Consider the following 13786-nt stretch of genomic DNA (forward strand, 5'->3'; position numbering starts at 1 on the left):
TGGTCACTTACTTTGGGGCCCTATCAACAGGATGTTCCCGAGGGGAAACCTGACGGAGTTCTATTTGTGCCACTTCATTTGCGGCTGCAAATTTTACAATTGTTTCATGCACATAAAAATGCAGGGCATCCAGGGGTGGCTAGAATGCAGGATTTACTGTCTAGGTGTGTGTGGTGGGCCCATCACTGGTCTTAGATTGTAGGGAGTTTGTCAAAAACTGTACAGTTTGTGCCAGGAATAAGCCATCCAGACAAGCCCCTGTGGGCACCCTTCAGCCTTTGCCAGTACCTGAGGAACCATGGACCCATTTGTCCATGGACTTTGTGAGCGAACTTCCCAGGTCTGAGGGAAAGACAGTCATATGGGTGGTAGTCGACAGGTTTAGCAAAATGACTCACTTTATTCCGCTGGACGGACTCCCCTCTTCCCAGGAATTGGCGGATCTCTTCATTCAACATATTTTCCGCTTACATGGCATACCAGAAAATGTGGTGTCAGATAGGCGAGTCCAGTTTGTGTCCAAATTCTGGAGAGCCTTTTGTCATCATCTTGGAATGAACCTGTCATTTTCCTCCGACTACCACCCACAGACCAATGGGCAAACTGAGAGGGTTAATCAGTCTTTAGAGCAGTTCCTTAGATGCTATGTGGCTGATGCGCAGTTAGAATGGGCAAAGTTTTTGCCATTCGCAGAATTTGCGCATAACAACCTGAAAAGTTCCTCTTCAGGCTTTTCTCCCTTTCAGGTGGTGACGGGGAGATCTCCCAAGTTCTCTCCATTGCCAGTGGTGTCTTCTCCTTTCCCTGCTCTGGAAGAGTGGCAGGGATCTTTTAAAGGATACCACAACTGACATGTGGCATAATGAGATAGACATGGGTATGTACAGTGCCTAGCACACAAATAACTATGCTGTGTTCCTTTTTTTCTTTCTCTGCCTGAAAGAGGTAAATATCAGGTATGTAAGTGGCTGACTCAGTCCTGACTCAGACAGGAAGTGACTACAGTGTGACCTTCACTGATAAGAAATTCCAACTATAAAACACTTTCCTAGAAGAAAATGGCTTCTGAGAGCAAGAAAGAGATAAAAATGGGGGAAATTCTTATCAGTGAGGGTCACACTGTAGTCACTTCCTGTCTGAGTCAGGACCGAGTCAGCCACTTACAAACCTGATATTTACCTCTTTCAGGCAGAGAAAGAAAAAAAGGAACACAGCATAGTTATTTGTGTGCTAGGCACTGTACATACCCATGTCTATCTCATTATGCAACATGTCAGTTGTGGTATCCTTTAAGGAAATTCGGACCATGGTCAAAAGGAACTTGGAAAAGGCCTTCCAGATCCAGAAAAACAGGCTGATAGAAAACAATCTGTAGAGTGGGACTTTGTGCCCGGAGACATGGTGTGAGTTTCTACCCGACATCTGGCACTAAAACAGCCATCAGCAAAATTGGGTCCCAGATTTATAGGCCCATACCCTGTGTCCAAAAAGATTAATAATGTCACTCATGTCCTTTCTCTACCACCCAGTAGGAGAGGTGTTAAGTCATTCCATGTGTCTTTGTTGAAGCCGGCTGTGCATGTGGATTCCTCCCCCCCCCCCCCCCCCCGAGATGATTGATGGGGAACCTGAGTATGAGATTGAGCGGATTTTGGATTCCAGGTCATCGCATGCACGCTGAGGAACTTAGGAAAAAGTTTAATGAGTTGCATCCTGAGAAGCCATGCAGGACGTGTCCGGAGTCCACACCTCGGGGGGGGGGGGGGGGGGTTCTGTAACAAACGTTGGAGAGGCAGCCGCGGTGAACAGCGCTACCACCGCAGCTGCCTCCAGCTCCCTGTCTAGCAATGTATCCGTGCCTCAGGCGTCTAGCACGCCGAGAACGGGGCTGTCAGTTGCACATAGGGTTGCTTTGTTGTGCGCACAGGCAGGACCTTTATGCAGGCGGAGGCGCGTCAGCTGACCGGCCGGTCGGCTGACGTCGGAGGAGACGCTCGCCGGTCCTCATTGGCTTATAGGGGGGGGAGTGCCAGAAGGGTCTCCTCTGCTTCATAAGCCTAGCTGAATCACTCGCAACTTGTCTGCTGTTGCGAATACTTTGTGTTAGCGCTCAGACCCTTAAATAGTTCCGGTGTGCTTTGATCCAGGAGGAAACCGGGGATTTCACACAAGATAGGAATTGTTTGATAGCCTTAAATATTATACTACTGTGTTATTATTTGTGCATGACTCTGGCTCGTTCTGACTACTCTTCTGCTCAGTGATTCTGTACCACTGCCCATCTGATCTTGCTGTCGACTCTGCCTGTTTATACCTTTCAGTCTCTGCCTTCCGATTTTGTACTGCATCTGTCTGTCTGTTGCCAAACCCGATCTGTCTGATCACTCTACTCTCACCAGAGGGCCCTTGACTCTGGTGAGGGGCGCTGTACTGTTAGTACCCACCAGCTCCTCTGGTGAGGTATTGCTAAACCTATCAGTACTACTGTTGCACCAATCACATTGCTATTTGTTGTCACCACAGCTTCTGATATACTAGCATTATAGGTGATTCTGCAGATCACCATATAATCAGGTATACATCTGCATTATAGGTGATACTGCAGATCACCTTATAATCAGAATTCTGTTATTTGCTGACACAAATTGTTACACAGATCACTTAAAGTGGATCCGAGATGAAAAACTAACTGTAACAAGTAACTTGTCTATATATCTTATCTAAAGTTTAGATAGTTTACACAGCAAATCTAGCTGCAAACAGCTTCAATAGAATATGATTATTTCTTCCTGTGATACAATGACAGCAGCCATGTTGTTTATAAACATTACACACAGGCAAGCTTATCTGCATCGTCAGCACTCATCCTGTGAAAAAAATCTAATCCCCCCTCCTCCTCCTTCCTTCCCTCTGCCTCTGAAATCTCTGGCTAGTAATACCTCCCCCTCCTCCTGCCCAGACTGAACTCCCACGAGCTCTTGCTACTGTCTGAAAATGCCAAGGCTCTCTGAAAAGCTGTGGGCCAGGCTTGTTTAGTTTATAGGGAATTTGAGTATTAAAACAAAAACAGAAAAGTATTTGGCTTGAGGAATGCCCTATAAACAATAGGAAAGGAACACAATTATGCAATGTGTAAAAGTTCATCTCGGATCCACTTTAAGGAGGCCATAAACAGGGCTGGATCTAGACTTTTTGCTGCCTGAGGCAAACTTGTGAGGATGTGCCCCTTCCTCAGTCAGGACAACAGTGCCACCTCCTCCCAGTGCCACCTCCTTTCAAATGAAACACTGCTGCTCTCCTGCCTCCCCCTCCTCACTCACTATCAGACTCCACACACAACACAATAAAATAGAAAAAACCGAGAGCCCAATATGGTGTAGTATGTTAAAGACAATTGGTAAGTGGTTTAGCGAGATAGTTTATACTCACAAACATGGGTTACCATTCAGGCACCCCCTCAATAGGCAGGTGAGGAGATTAGACCTGTCCTCACTCAGGATTAAGAAGTCGGTCTCTGTAGTAAAGAAACAAGAAAGGGGGTAGCACTCCCCTCCACCAGGAGTGGACACAGAGTATTTGTATGTAGAACAGAGGCACCAGCAGGATAAAAGTCAATAACATTTTTAAGAATTGCTGGGAGGAAGTGGTAGGCTTGCCTCCCAAAAGCAGACATGAGATCCTGTCTTCATATAAATCAATACATTTATTATACGGTACCCCAAAACAGTGCAACACATTTCGCAGGCCCAGCCCGCTTCATCATGCAATAAACGTGGGGACAAAACAGAATTTCAGCAATAGCAGGTGTAGCGCCCCTGAGGCCATTAATTTGGGTGCTACCATATGCACCTATGATAATAGCTGAGATTAGCCATGATATCATAGGCGCCCATTTTATCCATTTTAGGTTTAGGCATTGTTGGGAGGACTTAGGTTTAGGTATTGGCGGTGGGTGGGGGGAGGGACCTAAGGTTAGGTATCAGAGGTTGAGTTGTTAGGTTTAGGCATCGGAGGTGGGTGGTTAGGCATTGGAGGGGAACTTTTTAGGTTTAGACATCAGATGGGGGTGGTGGTTAGTTTTAGGCATCGGGAGGGCTCTGTGTGAGAATAAGGGTAGGTTATATATAGTCAAATATCCGTAAAATTACCAATATTTTACTATTGGAATAACCCACTGCTCTCTAGTAGAATATCAGAATATCAGCAATTTACTGATAGTCTAATTGCAGTTATCCCCAACATTCCATGGGCACCAATTCTCACGGTGCCCATTTTAAATGTATACAGTAAATGTAGTCCTTTGCTATATAGTGGAGGGCATTTATTGGGAAACCTTACCACAGGTAACAAAAATCAACATAAGCTCCAAAAAGTGATATCTGTTTCACCTTTAATTATTCTTTTAATTTTTATTGGATGATTCATTATCAGAATTAATGATATTCTTAAACATGATGCTGGGGAAAACTGCATATTTCCACAATGCAAAACAAATATAGCAAATGGGCTGATTTGGCATATTTTCCAGATTCACTTAAATCTGATTGCTCTCAAATGTTCTAATGGAAAGATTGGATCAGCTTGTTCATGACAACCTGGGATTCAGCAGCCGATCTTTCTGATGCACACATATGAAGTGAGGCACGCAGATTTACATTTTTCTTTCCATCTTCAATTATGTTAGCATTGGGTACATATAGGTTCTACCACTGCATATGGATAGAGTGCATCATTAAAATGCAAATATAATATGGTGAGTAAATATAAATGAAGTTCCCATAAATGTGTTTTTGAAAGTCTTGATACATTTTCTCCATTTTTGTCTGTTTCTAATTTAATGCATTACTTCCTCCTACATATATTCCACATTCGCCTGTGCATTTCTGAGCTGCCACTTCGTTGCACAGAAATTCTAGTTTAATGGTCCCCTTGACTAGCTGTCACAAGACTGCACACTGTTTCTAATGTGATGTCATTTCTCATATGTATCTATACGTTTAATTCCATGTAGAGCCATGTGTTGTTGGAATGACTTATTAAAAACATAACTAAGTTTAAGGAAATGATCCTTGGAGACAAGAATTTTCCTGGGCATCAATTATTTATACAGTTGCTGCTGCTGAATACATAATCTGTGAGCATCTTGAAAGCTTATGGAGCAGTGCAACGCACTGCATTTCCATCATGCTTTACATCCCAGGGTGAAGGCTATCTGCTTAAACAGCATAGATCGCTTCCAAAATCTTGCTGGTAATTGCACATGAAAGCAACTCTCATTTTTGCAGTATCCCTAGTTGCTGCAGAGAGTGTTAATTTCATATTTATGTACAGTTAGTTAACCAAATCCTTCCACTTGCAAATGCACTGAGCAGTTCAATTTCCTAATAGGATTTCTTGAGAATCAGAAAACAGCCCCAATAAATGACCGCAAACATTTATAGATCTCTGCCATTAGCTGATCTGTCTATTTGTGGTAGTTAAATCATCGGTCTATTTTTGGTAGTTTAATCATTGCTTGCCAAAAAGTACATCATTTAGGGGCTAAAATACACCAGTCAGTCACAACATTAAAACCATTGAAAGGCAAAAGGCATAACATTGATTATCTCATTACAATGACTCCTGGTAAGGGGTGGTATACTGCAAGTGAACAATTCTAAGAAGCAGGTAATAGGGTAAAGCATAAAGATCTGAGTGACTTTGACAAAGGCCAAATAGTGATGATTAGACAACTGGACCAGATTATTTCCAAATGCCAGGTGTTGAGGGGTGTTCTTGGTAGGCATTGGTTATTTATCCACCTGAAGGGCTTTTGTAGTTTATATAGCTGAAGTACTTGCTGCGGCAAAGTAGGTGATTTGGACATCATGCACATTGGCTACAAGAACTCCCACAGACTGCAATGCAAGTTAGTGGTTTTGTGAACCCGCATTTAGGTAATGGCTCCAGAGTTTCGCTGTTAGTTGAGCTCCAGATATCGTGTTTGGCAATTGGGAAATTGCTCCGGAGTTTAGCTATTGTTAGCCAATCTCCAGATATCTAATTTGTTTGGATACTGGCAATCCACAAATAGAAAAGCTGGATGTTTCAAATATAGATACGTTAAAAAAATCTTTAAAAACCCCAATAAAAATGTATTGAAACTAAAATATAGATACATATAGACTGAAAAGCAGTCAAAACTTGATTCACAAATTAAATGATATATTATACTGGATGGTTAAAGTATGGATGCAATGAAAGTGTGATGGGAAACGGCCATATAATATACAAAATACAAGTCAAGCATCACACAAATCAGCAATATTTGGCACTTTGCTAACTACTCTATCAGATAATGTTTAGATTTTTTTTCCTTGAGATGGACCTTAAAACATGAAAAACATATATACTGTATATACAGTATACAGTACAATCCTTATTTTCAGATTAAGTCACTTTTGCTATAGTAATACTAACTGATTACATCCATTTTGCACTAGCCAACTACAAACTTTGGTGCATTCTTGTGAAAATGTCATGGCCCACCCCTCCCTAGGTTGCAGTACCAATATTTTTACCAGCAGCACCACCTGACGCCCAACTCATGCAGCGGCACTGCAATACATACTCAAGGAGGGTTTTCCAGGGGGAGACACTTATAATACAATATAATACAATACAATACCATTTGCAAAGCTCTTTTCTCCCATAGGACTCAAAGTGCATAAATATGTCTCAGATCAATACGGGGGTTGCAGGCTAGACTGTGTTACAGAAGAAATAGTCAGGTGTGCATAAATGACAGAATAAGCAGGTGGCTTTTTCAGCTTGGACTTAAACGCTTCCAGGGATGGAGATGTCCTGATTGGGTGTGGCAGGGAGTTCCAAAGTATTGGGGCAGCATGACAGAAGGTTTTGAGGTGGACTCTGGGGGTAACAAAGTTATTAGATCCTTTTGATCTAAGATTGTGTGTGTGTGTGTGTGTGTGTGGGGGGGGGTGATGCAGTTCCAACAAGCGCTTCAGGTATACAGGGCACAGATTGTGCAAGGATTTGAATGTCAACAAGCCAATCTTAAAGTGGTCTAACACCCAGCATTTCAACTTTGCTTTAAAAGATTGCTTACAGCTTAGAAACGATTATGCCAGATTTTTTTTTTAGCAGAAATTCACTGAATGGATTAAACATGACATTTTAGTGCTGCATTTAGCTAGAAATCCTCCTCCGTGCTTAGATTTAGTTACAAATGTATCTATTTACAAAGTAATAAACAAACACTGCTCTGAGAGAACAAAGAGGGCTTCCCCGGCAGGCTTTTCAGAGGTCTAATTGCATTCCAACCAAAGATACATTTGTAACTAAAGATAAGAACGGATGCGGATTCCTAGTTAAATCCAACACTAAAATGTCATGTTTAACCCATTCAGTGAATTTCTGCATAAAAAAAAATCTGGCATAATAATTTCTAAGCTGTAAGCAATCTTTTAAAGCAAAGTTGTAATGCTGGGTGTTAAACCGCTTTAACCACAATTCACCATTTAATTGGTAGCCAGTAAAGTGAGTGAAGGGTTGGTGTTATGTGGCAATTGTGGAGTTAACAGCCTTGCAGTGGCATTCTGTACTAATTGCAGGCAGTGCAGGCCTTTGTTTAAAAGGCCTGTATAGAGAACATTGCAGTAGACCAGCCGTGATGTAATGAAGGCATGAACTAGGGTTGGAAGATCTGCAGGAGGTATGAGGTGTTTAATGTTTGCAATGTTCCTTAGGTGAAAGAAGTAATGTTTCACAACAACGGAGATTTGATTCCTGAAGCTTAAAGGGACACTACAGTAAAAACTGTAAAATGTAAAACGTGCAAACATATACAAATAAGAAGTACATTTTTTCAGAGTAAAATGAGACATAAATTACTTTTCTTCTATAATGCTGTCACTTACAGTAGGCAGTAGAAATCTGACCGAAGTGACAGGTTTTGGACTAGTCCATCTCTTCATAGGGGATTCTCAGCAAGGCTTTTATCCTTTATAAAGATATTCCCTAAAAAGGATTTAAACAATGATGCTGGCCAGCTTCCCTGCTTGCTACACAGTTTTTTGGCAGTTGGACAGAGCAACTGCCATTCACTAAGTGCTTTTAAAATAAATATATCCCTGAAAATCCCCTATAAAGAGACGGACCAGTCCAAAACCTGTCGGTTCTGTCAGATTTCTACTGCCTACTGTAAGTGACAGCAACATAGGAAAAAAGTAATTTATGGCTTATTTTATTTTGAAAAAAATGTACTTCTTATTTGTATATGTTTGCACATATTTTAAATTTTACAGCTTTTCGCTGTAGTGCCCCTTTAATTCTCCAGCAATCAGTACACCCAGGCTCCACACAAAGTCTGAATTGTTCAGGTTTGAGCTCCCTATCCTTGATGGTGCTGGCCAAGACTTGAGCTGCTTTGCTGACGAGCGCTGCCTTTCGATAACAAGAACCTCAGCTTTGTCAGCATTTAGTTGTAGCCAGTTATCAGGCCTGGGTTTACCTCACAGGAGCCTATAGGCACAGATGTCCGGCACCTTAGACTTCTCCCTCCATGAACCTTAAACCCCCGCCGAACTGCACTGCGAGTGTGCTGGCTGTCCCAGCTGTCACTTCTCTCTTACTTCCCTTGCACATCATAGGTAGCTACAGGAACCCCCTGTATTAGATGACCAAAAGAACCTCAGTATTAAGTAGCTAGTGGCCCCCACTGAGTGAAGGGAGATCTCGTCAGTGGAATGCCGAGACCAGGGTGAGTAACCTCTCATTTATACTCGCATCAGGACTCTGCATAGGGGGGGAGGGAGAGAGGTGCTTGGGGAGGTGAGTGAGCCACCCTTCCATCATCATGCACCTGTAGGCACGTGCCTACAGTGCCTTATGGTAAATCCGGCCCTGCCAGTTATCATTCATCCACTCCTGAAGCTCAGCTGAGCACACGTTTATTTGTGGGTAGGGGCTGTGATTCCAGGTTTGAATGATAAATATAGCTCATGTAGCAGAGACCTGGTTAGCTCAGTGATATTCACATACCCCCTAGAGCCCCCTCCTGGATCTTTTTTTTCTTGTAAAGATAAGAATGCTCAGGTCACACAGTGTCGGGCTGGCATTGAGAGCCACCTTGTTCATAGCGCAGCTCCTGATCTAGCCCTGCTGTATATGAGCTGCTTATAGGAAACTCGCTGTTCACAGCTCACATGTTACAAGGGTGAAGGTGGCAACACACACTCACACAGCCTGTCCTACTTAACTCACACTGCTCCACACTGTTCCCACACTGCCCACTAAGGAAGGAGATGCTGAAGGAAGGAGCTGGATGGTAATTGACACATGCCAACCAGCATATGGAGGTACATTCCATCAGACATCTAAAAAGTAGAATAAAGCATTTATTCCTTTATTTTCATTAGAGGAGTAATATGTAATACATGTTTTATGTAATTGGTATAACATTTTTGATTCAGGTCCACTTTAATTAGCAGAGTAGAACAGTGAAGCTTAACATGCTCTAGTGTTTGGGTTGGTCCATTCTGCTGTTCACCACAGCCACTCTGTACAGCAATGGTCCTCAAACTAAGGTCCACGGGCCGAATGTGGCCCCCTGAGGCTTTATACCGGCCCCCACATACAAAATGTATAACTTATAGATGCGGTCAGCTACATCTTTAAATATTGGTGGCCCACATATAGAATAGCAGCACTGGAGCCACCCATCCATATGGAAGCCAAAAAGCAGTAATTCGCTGGTTTCCAAATAAATTCCACATCAGGTGACACAGCTGTCCAATTGGACTGCAGGTTGTCACCTGGGTCCTGCTGTACAGCATAGCCCTGCACTGTCTAGCTCCCAATTTGTGTCCTGCGACATTTGTCTGGAGCCATATGGAGCAGACGTGAGCTATACGGGTGTGAATAGCAGAGTAGACTGACCTGGTACAGGAGCAGGTAAAACTTTTCTGTGCTACTTGGCCGATTAAGGGGAGGATGCATAGTAGAGAAGGGGAGAAGAGCAGGCTATGAGGTTGTGGGCAGGATGTATGGGAGAGAAGTGGAGAGGTAAAGTCTATGAGGTTGTGGAAGCCATTTTTACAATGCTGGTTCCTGTTAAGTTACTGGCAACAGGAAAATTAATTATCCTTTCAGAATCAGAAACAACTTTATTCGCCAAGTGCACCATATGATGTCCATGGCAATGGTAGTAGTACAAAGACAGTGCATATGACAGACTGAGACGTGTGCATGATACAGTCCTCAAAACCAAGCATTCAGAGCAGACAAACAGAACTACTAACAGTGAGGTAGTGGGGCAAAGTTGTCAGGTGAAGTGATGCTTCGCAAAGAACTAGAGTACTTCATCTTGGCGGAGGGGCTAGAGTTCAGTAGGATGACAGCCTGGGGAAGAACATGCTCCTGTGCCTGGTGGTCCTAGAGAGGATGGCTCTGAAATATCATCCCAATGGGAGGACTGGATGGGAGAGGTCAAGCAAAATCTTGGTGGTCCCGACCTCATTCTGGCAGTGTAGAAGAGATCTAAAGGTGGAAAGGGGCAACCCTTTCAAATATAGACAGCTTGATACACAAATTACAAAGTTTCTAATCATTCTATGTCTATCTAAAACAATTAAAAATATTATTGCTGGAGTATGACTTTAATTGGTTGTCTCAGAAGATTTTAAAGCATGCTTATTGCTCTGTGTGAGAGCATGGGCGGCGGCAACAACTGCAAACCTGATGAAGTGTCACCATGAAAAGAAACAAGCATGTGAATGAAACTGAGAAAGTCGTGACATTTATTTACATTTCACAATAACTCAGAATGGTCCCTTAATTTGCTTTTGAACATATTATGTTTTTTAGAAAATCTAATAATCTTATATCAATGTAGTTTAGCCTCATTTATTTAGGGGACTGTAATCTCATTTACTAACCATGACAACGGAAACACATTTGTCAGCATAATGTATACATTTTCACTGTTCCACGAGTTCAGCTGCATTCATAATCAGGGGAAAGATGAAATTGTCATCTTAAATTCTGTGATAATGAAATCTTCAGATTTCCCTGTGGTAGATGCGTTTCCTCACAGCTCCTGATGCTATATAATTTATGTGAATATAATGTTCATATCTTAATCATAAGGTTGGAATGACTTAAAGACCACAGTGAGCCTCGCTCATGGAAGAAACTAACTTGAGGCCTTCAGCTTGTTGTGTAAATATTCAAAAGAAACCTTAATTAAAATACTCACCCTTTGCATTTACTCCTGCAGATAAAATGAGTGATTTCCTGTCTCAGCTGAAAACACCGGCTGCATTACTAGCTGCTCAAGGAAAACCAGGCCTTCCTGGGAAGGATGGACTGCCAGGGACACCTGGTGATCCTGGGCCACCTGGACCTCAAGGTAAGGCAAAAATATATTTTTACAATTTTATGAACACAAATTCATTTTGGTTACATATATTTAGCACCAACAACATTTGTAAAGAGCTTTTCTCCCATAGGACTCAAAAATGAATAGCTATGTCTCAAATCAGTACTTAGTTGCTGTAGATATGCTACAAAGGAAAATGCTATGGTTACATAAATGCCAAAAAATACAGCTTTTTTATTTGGATTTAAAATGACTTCAGGTTTGGATCTGTCTTTGAGTGTGGTATGGAGTTCCAAAGAGTAGGGACAGCATGACTGAAGGCTTGGGCACCAAGGCGTTTAGATAAACGTTAGGGGTGTCCAAGATATTATTATTAATATTTTAGTTGTATAATGCCAGCATCTTCTGTAGTGCTGTACATGGTACAAAACAAACTATAGCGGGGAGCATAAATACATGAGCAGTTCAACACACTGTACACAGCGCTGCGTAATATGTTGGCGCTTTATAAATACAATAAATAAATAAATAATAAATAAATCAGGACATACAGTGACACAAGTACAAATACATATAACTGATGTGTAGTTTGAAAACATCATCAATACTGGTACATGTTCATTTGATAAAATACACTGAAACAGAAAACACACTGAGGAGGCCCTGCCTTTGGGAGCTTAAAAGCTAAAGGGTAAAGGGTAAGGATTTGGTTCATTACTATATTCAACCCAAATATGTCTGTCTGCATTAGGCTCAAGTTGACCCAAAAATCATGCGATTCCATAGCGCTCCCATAGTGCCCACCGACCCCTTCAATGATGTATAGTGCCTTCCAGCTAAGGTTTTTGGGGATAAATATACCTGCCCTCTCCCAAAAAACAATTACAGTTTCAGTTAACAAAACAACGTGCACCTGCTATGCACGCGATACGTGCGGTCATGCTGCGTAGCGTGACTTCCTTAGCTACACCTGATGCTTACCTAGCAACGAGGGCTCCTTTAAATGTCAGGTGCTGCTGTGAAGTATTGCAACCGTGCTACTTCGCTAGCGCAGCTGCTACTATGTTAATTAACATAGTTACTAACTCACCCTGTTTTAACTTTCACTGCCGAAGTTGCGCAGTATAGTGAATCAAGGCCATTGTCATTTGCATATTTCTTTGACCATATTTATTTTTACGGCAGCAAGAACATAACAGTGATGACAGAGGAGCAAAGATATCTTAATTTAACATTATGCATAAATGGACCCAAAATGCAATTTTTCCTATATAAGCACAGGGAATATAATTATTAGTGGACGCATTTCTTCCTGTTGTGGTAGTAACACAAAGTACTGAAAAACAGTTTTATTTAGATGTACATTTTGGGAGAGGAGTTAATTCACTTAAGTGGAGGAGAAAACAAGAACTGGTTGTACTCACAACAATCAGTCACAAAATTCTCTATAGTTTAAATAAAATATAACTTCAATTTACACTTTCATCACAGTTTTGTTAAAAGATAATTGTAAGGGACAATATGGTACTAAATGGATTACTGGTAAGTCTGCATTTAGCTGGCAGTTTAAACACACAGTACTTCAGACATTGGGAAAGGTCTTGTGAATAAAACTTTTTAAGGCCTCTTGCACACTGCAAGTGATTCCGATTCAGATTCTGCTTTTTAATCTGTTTTTACATCCGATTCCGATTTGCAGTTTGATCCCTGCACCTTGCAAATCGGATTTTCGGAATCGGATGTAAAAACCGATTAAAAAGCGGAATCTGAATTGCTTACAGTGTGCAAGAGGCCTAAGTGTATTTAAAGACAGAAAACACAAAATGTGTCTTGTAATTTAGTATCCGGTAGCTCCATTTTTAAAGGGGTTGTCACAGGAGCCCTAGTGGCTGACCGCACTTAGCCTTCTAAACGGTGCCAGCACACAGATCGTGCGAACTCTGGTCGCAGTCAATGCGCAGGAACCGTTAAGAATTAGCCGCAGACAACTCAGAAGGGAGCCTGTGAGACACGGGTAATTACGTCACCTACTGGTTCAGAGTAAACTGCCACCACCGCGGTTACCATGGGACCGTGGAGCCCACTAACTGACTGACTAGTCCTGCGAATAAAACGGTTAAACACACGGCATTCTGTCTAGCCAACAACAAACAAACAGTAGCGTATCTTCAGAGACCCGGGATCAGTTCTGCGTGTGCTGATAAGCAGGGTAGCGGACAGTGAATGACTTGGAGAAAGTCGTTTATTCACGCAATATAAATAATTAATATATACAGACAATTATTAAAATCACAATTATTAAGACAGTAATAGCCAGTATAAAAAATAAAAGAAGGGAGAAAAATACTTAGTTCCTGGAAAGATGTCCTTTTTGTGGGAAAACAGAGTTCTGGGTTTCAATTTGAG

At 41.9% G+C, this 13786-nt stretch overlaps 1 protein-coding gene across 5 annotated transcripts in view; it reads left to right on the forward strand.

Moving 5' to 3' along the window:
- The window catches only part of COL19A1 (collagen type XIX alpha 1 chain), a 1086226-nt gene that overhangs the window by 992642 nt on the left and 79798 nt on the right, over nt 1–13786 (forward strand). For all 5 annotated transcript variants that reach the window (XM_068281448.1, XM_068281450.1, XM_068281452.1 and 2 more), the window contains exon 50: nt 11279–11410. In XM_068281448.1, coding sequence (XP_068137549.1) covers nt 11279–11410 — 132 coding nt within the window. The remainder of the gene's footprint in view (nt 1–11278; nt 11411–13786) is intronic.

The sequence above is a fragment of the Hyperolius riggenbachi genome, chromosome 4, assembly GCF_040937935.1.
Source record: "Hyperolius riggenbachi isolate aHypRig1 chromosome 4, aHypRig1.pri, whole genome shotgun sequence".
Classification (NCBI taxonomy): Eukaryota; Metazoa; Chordata; class Amphibia; order Anura; family Hyperoliidae; genus Hyperolius; species Hyperolius riggenbachi.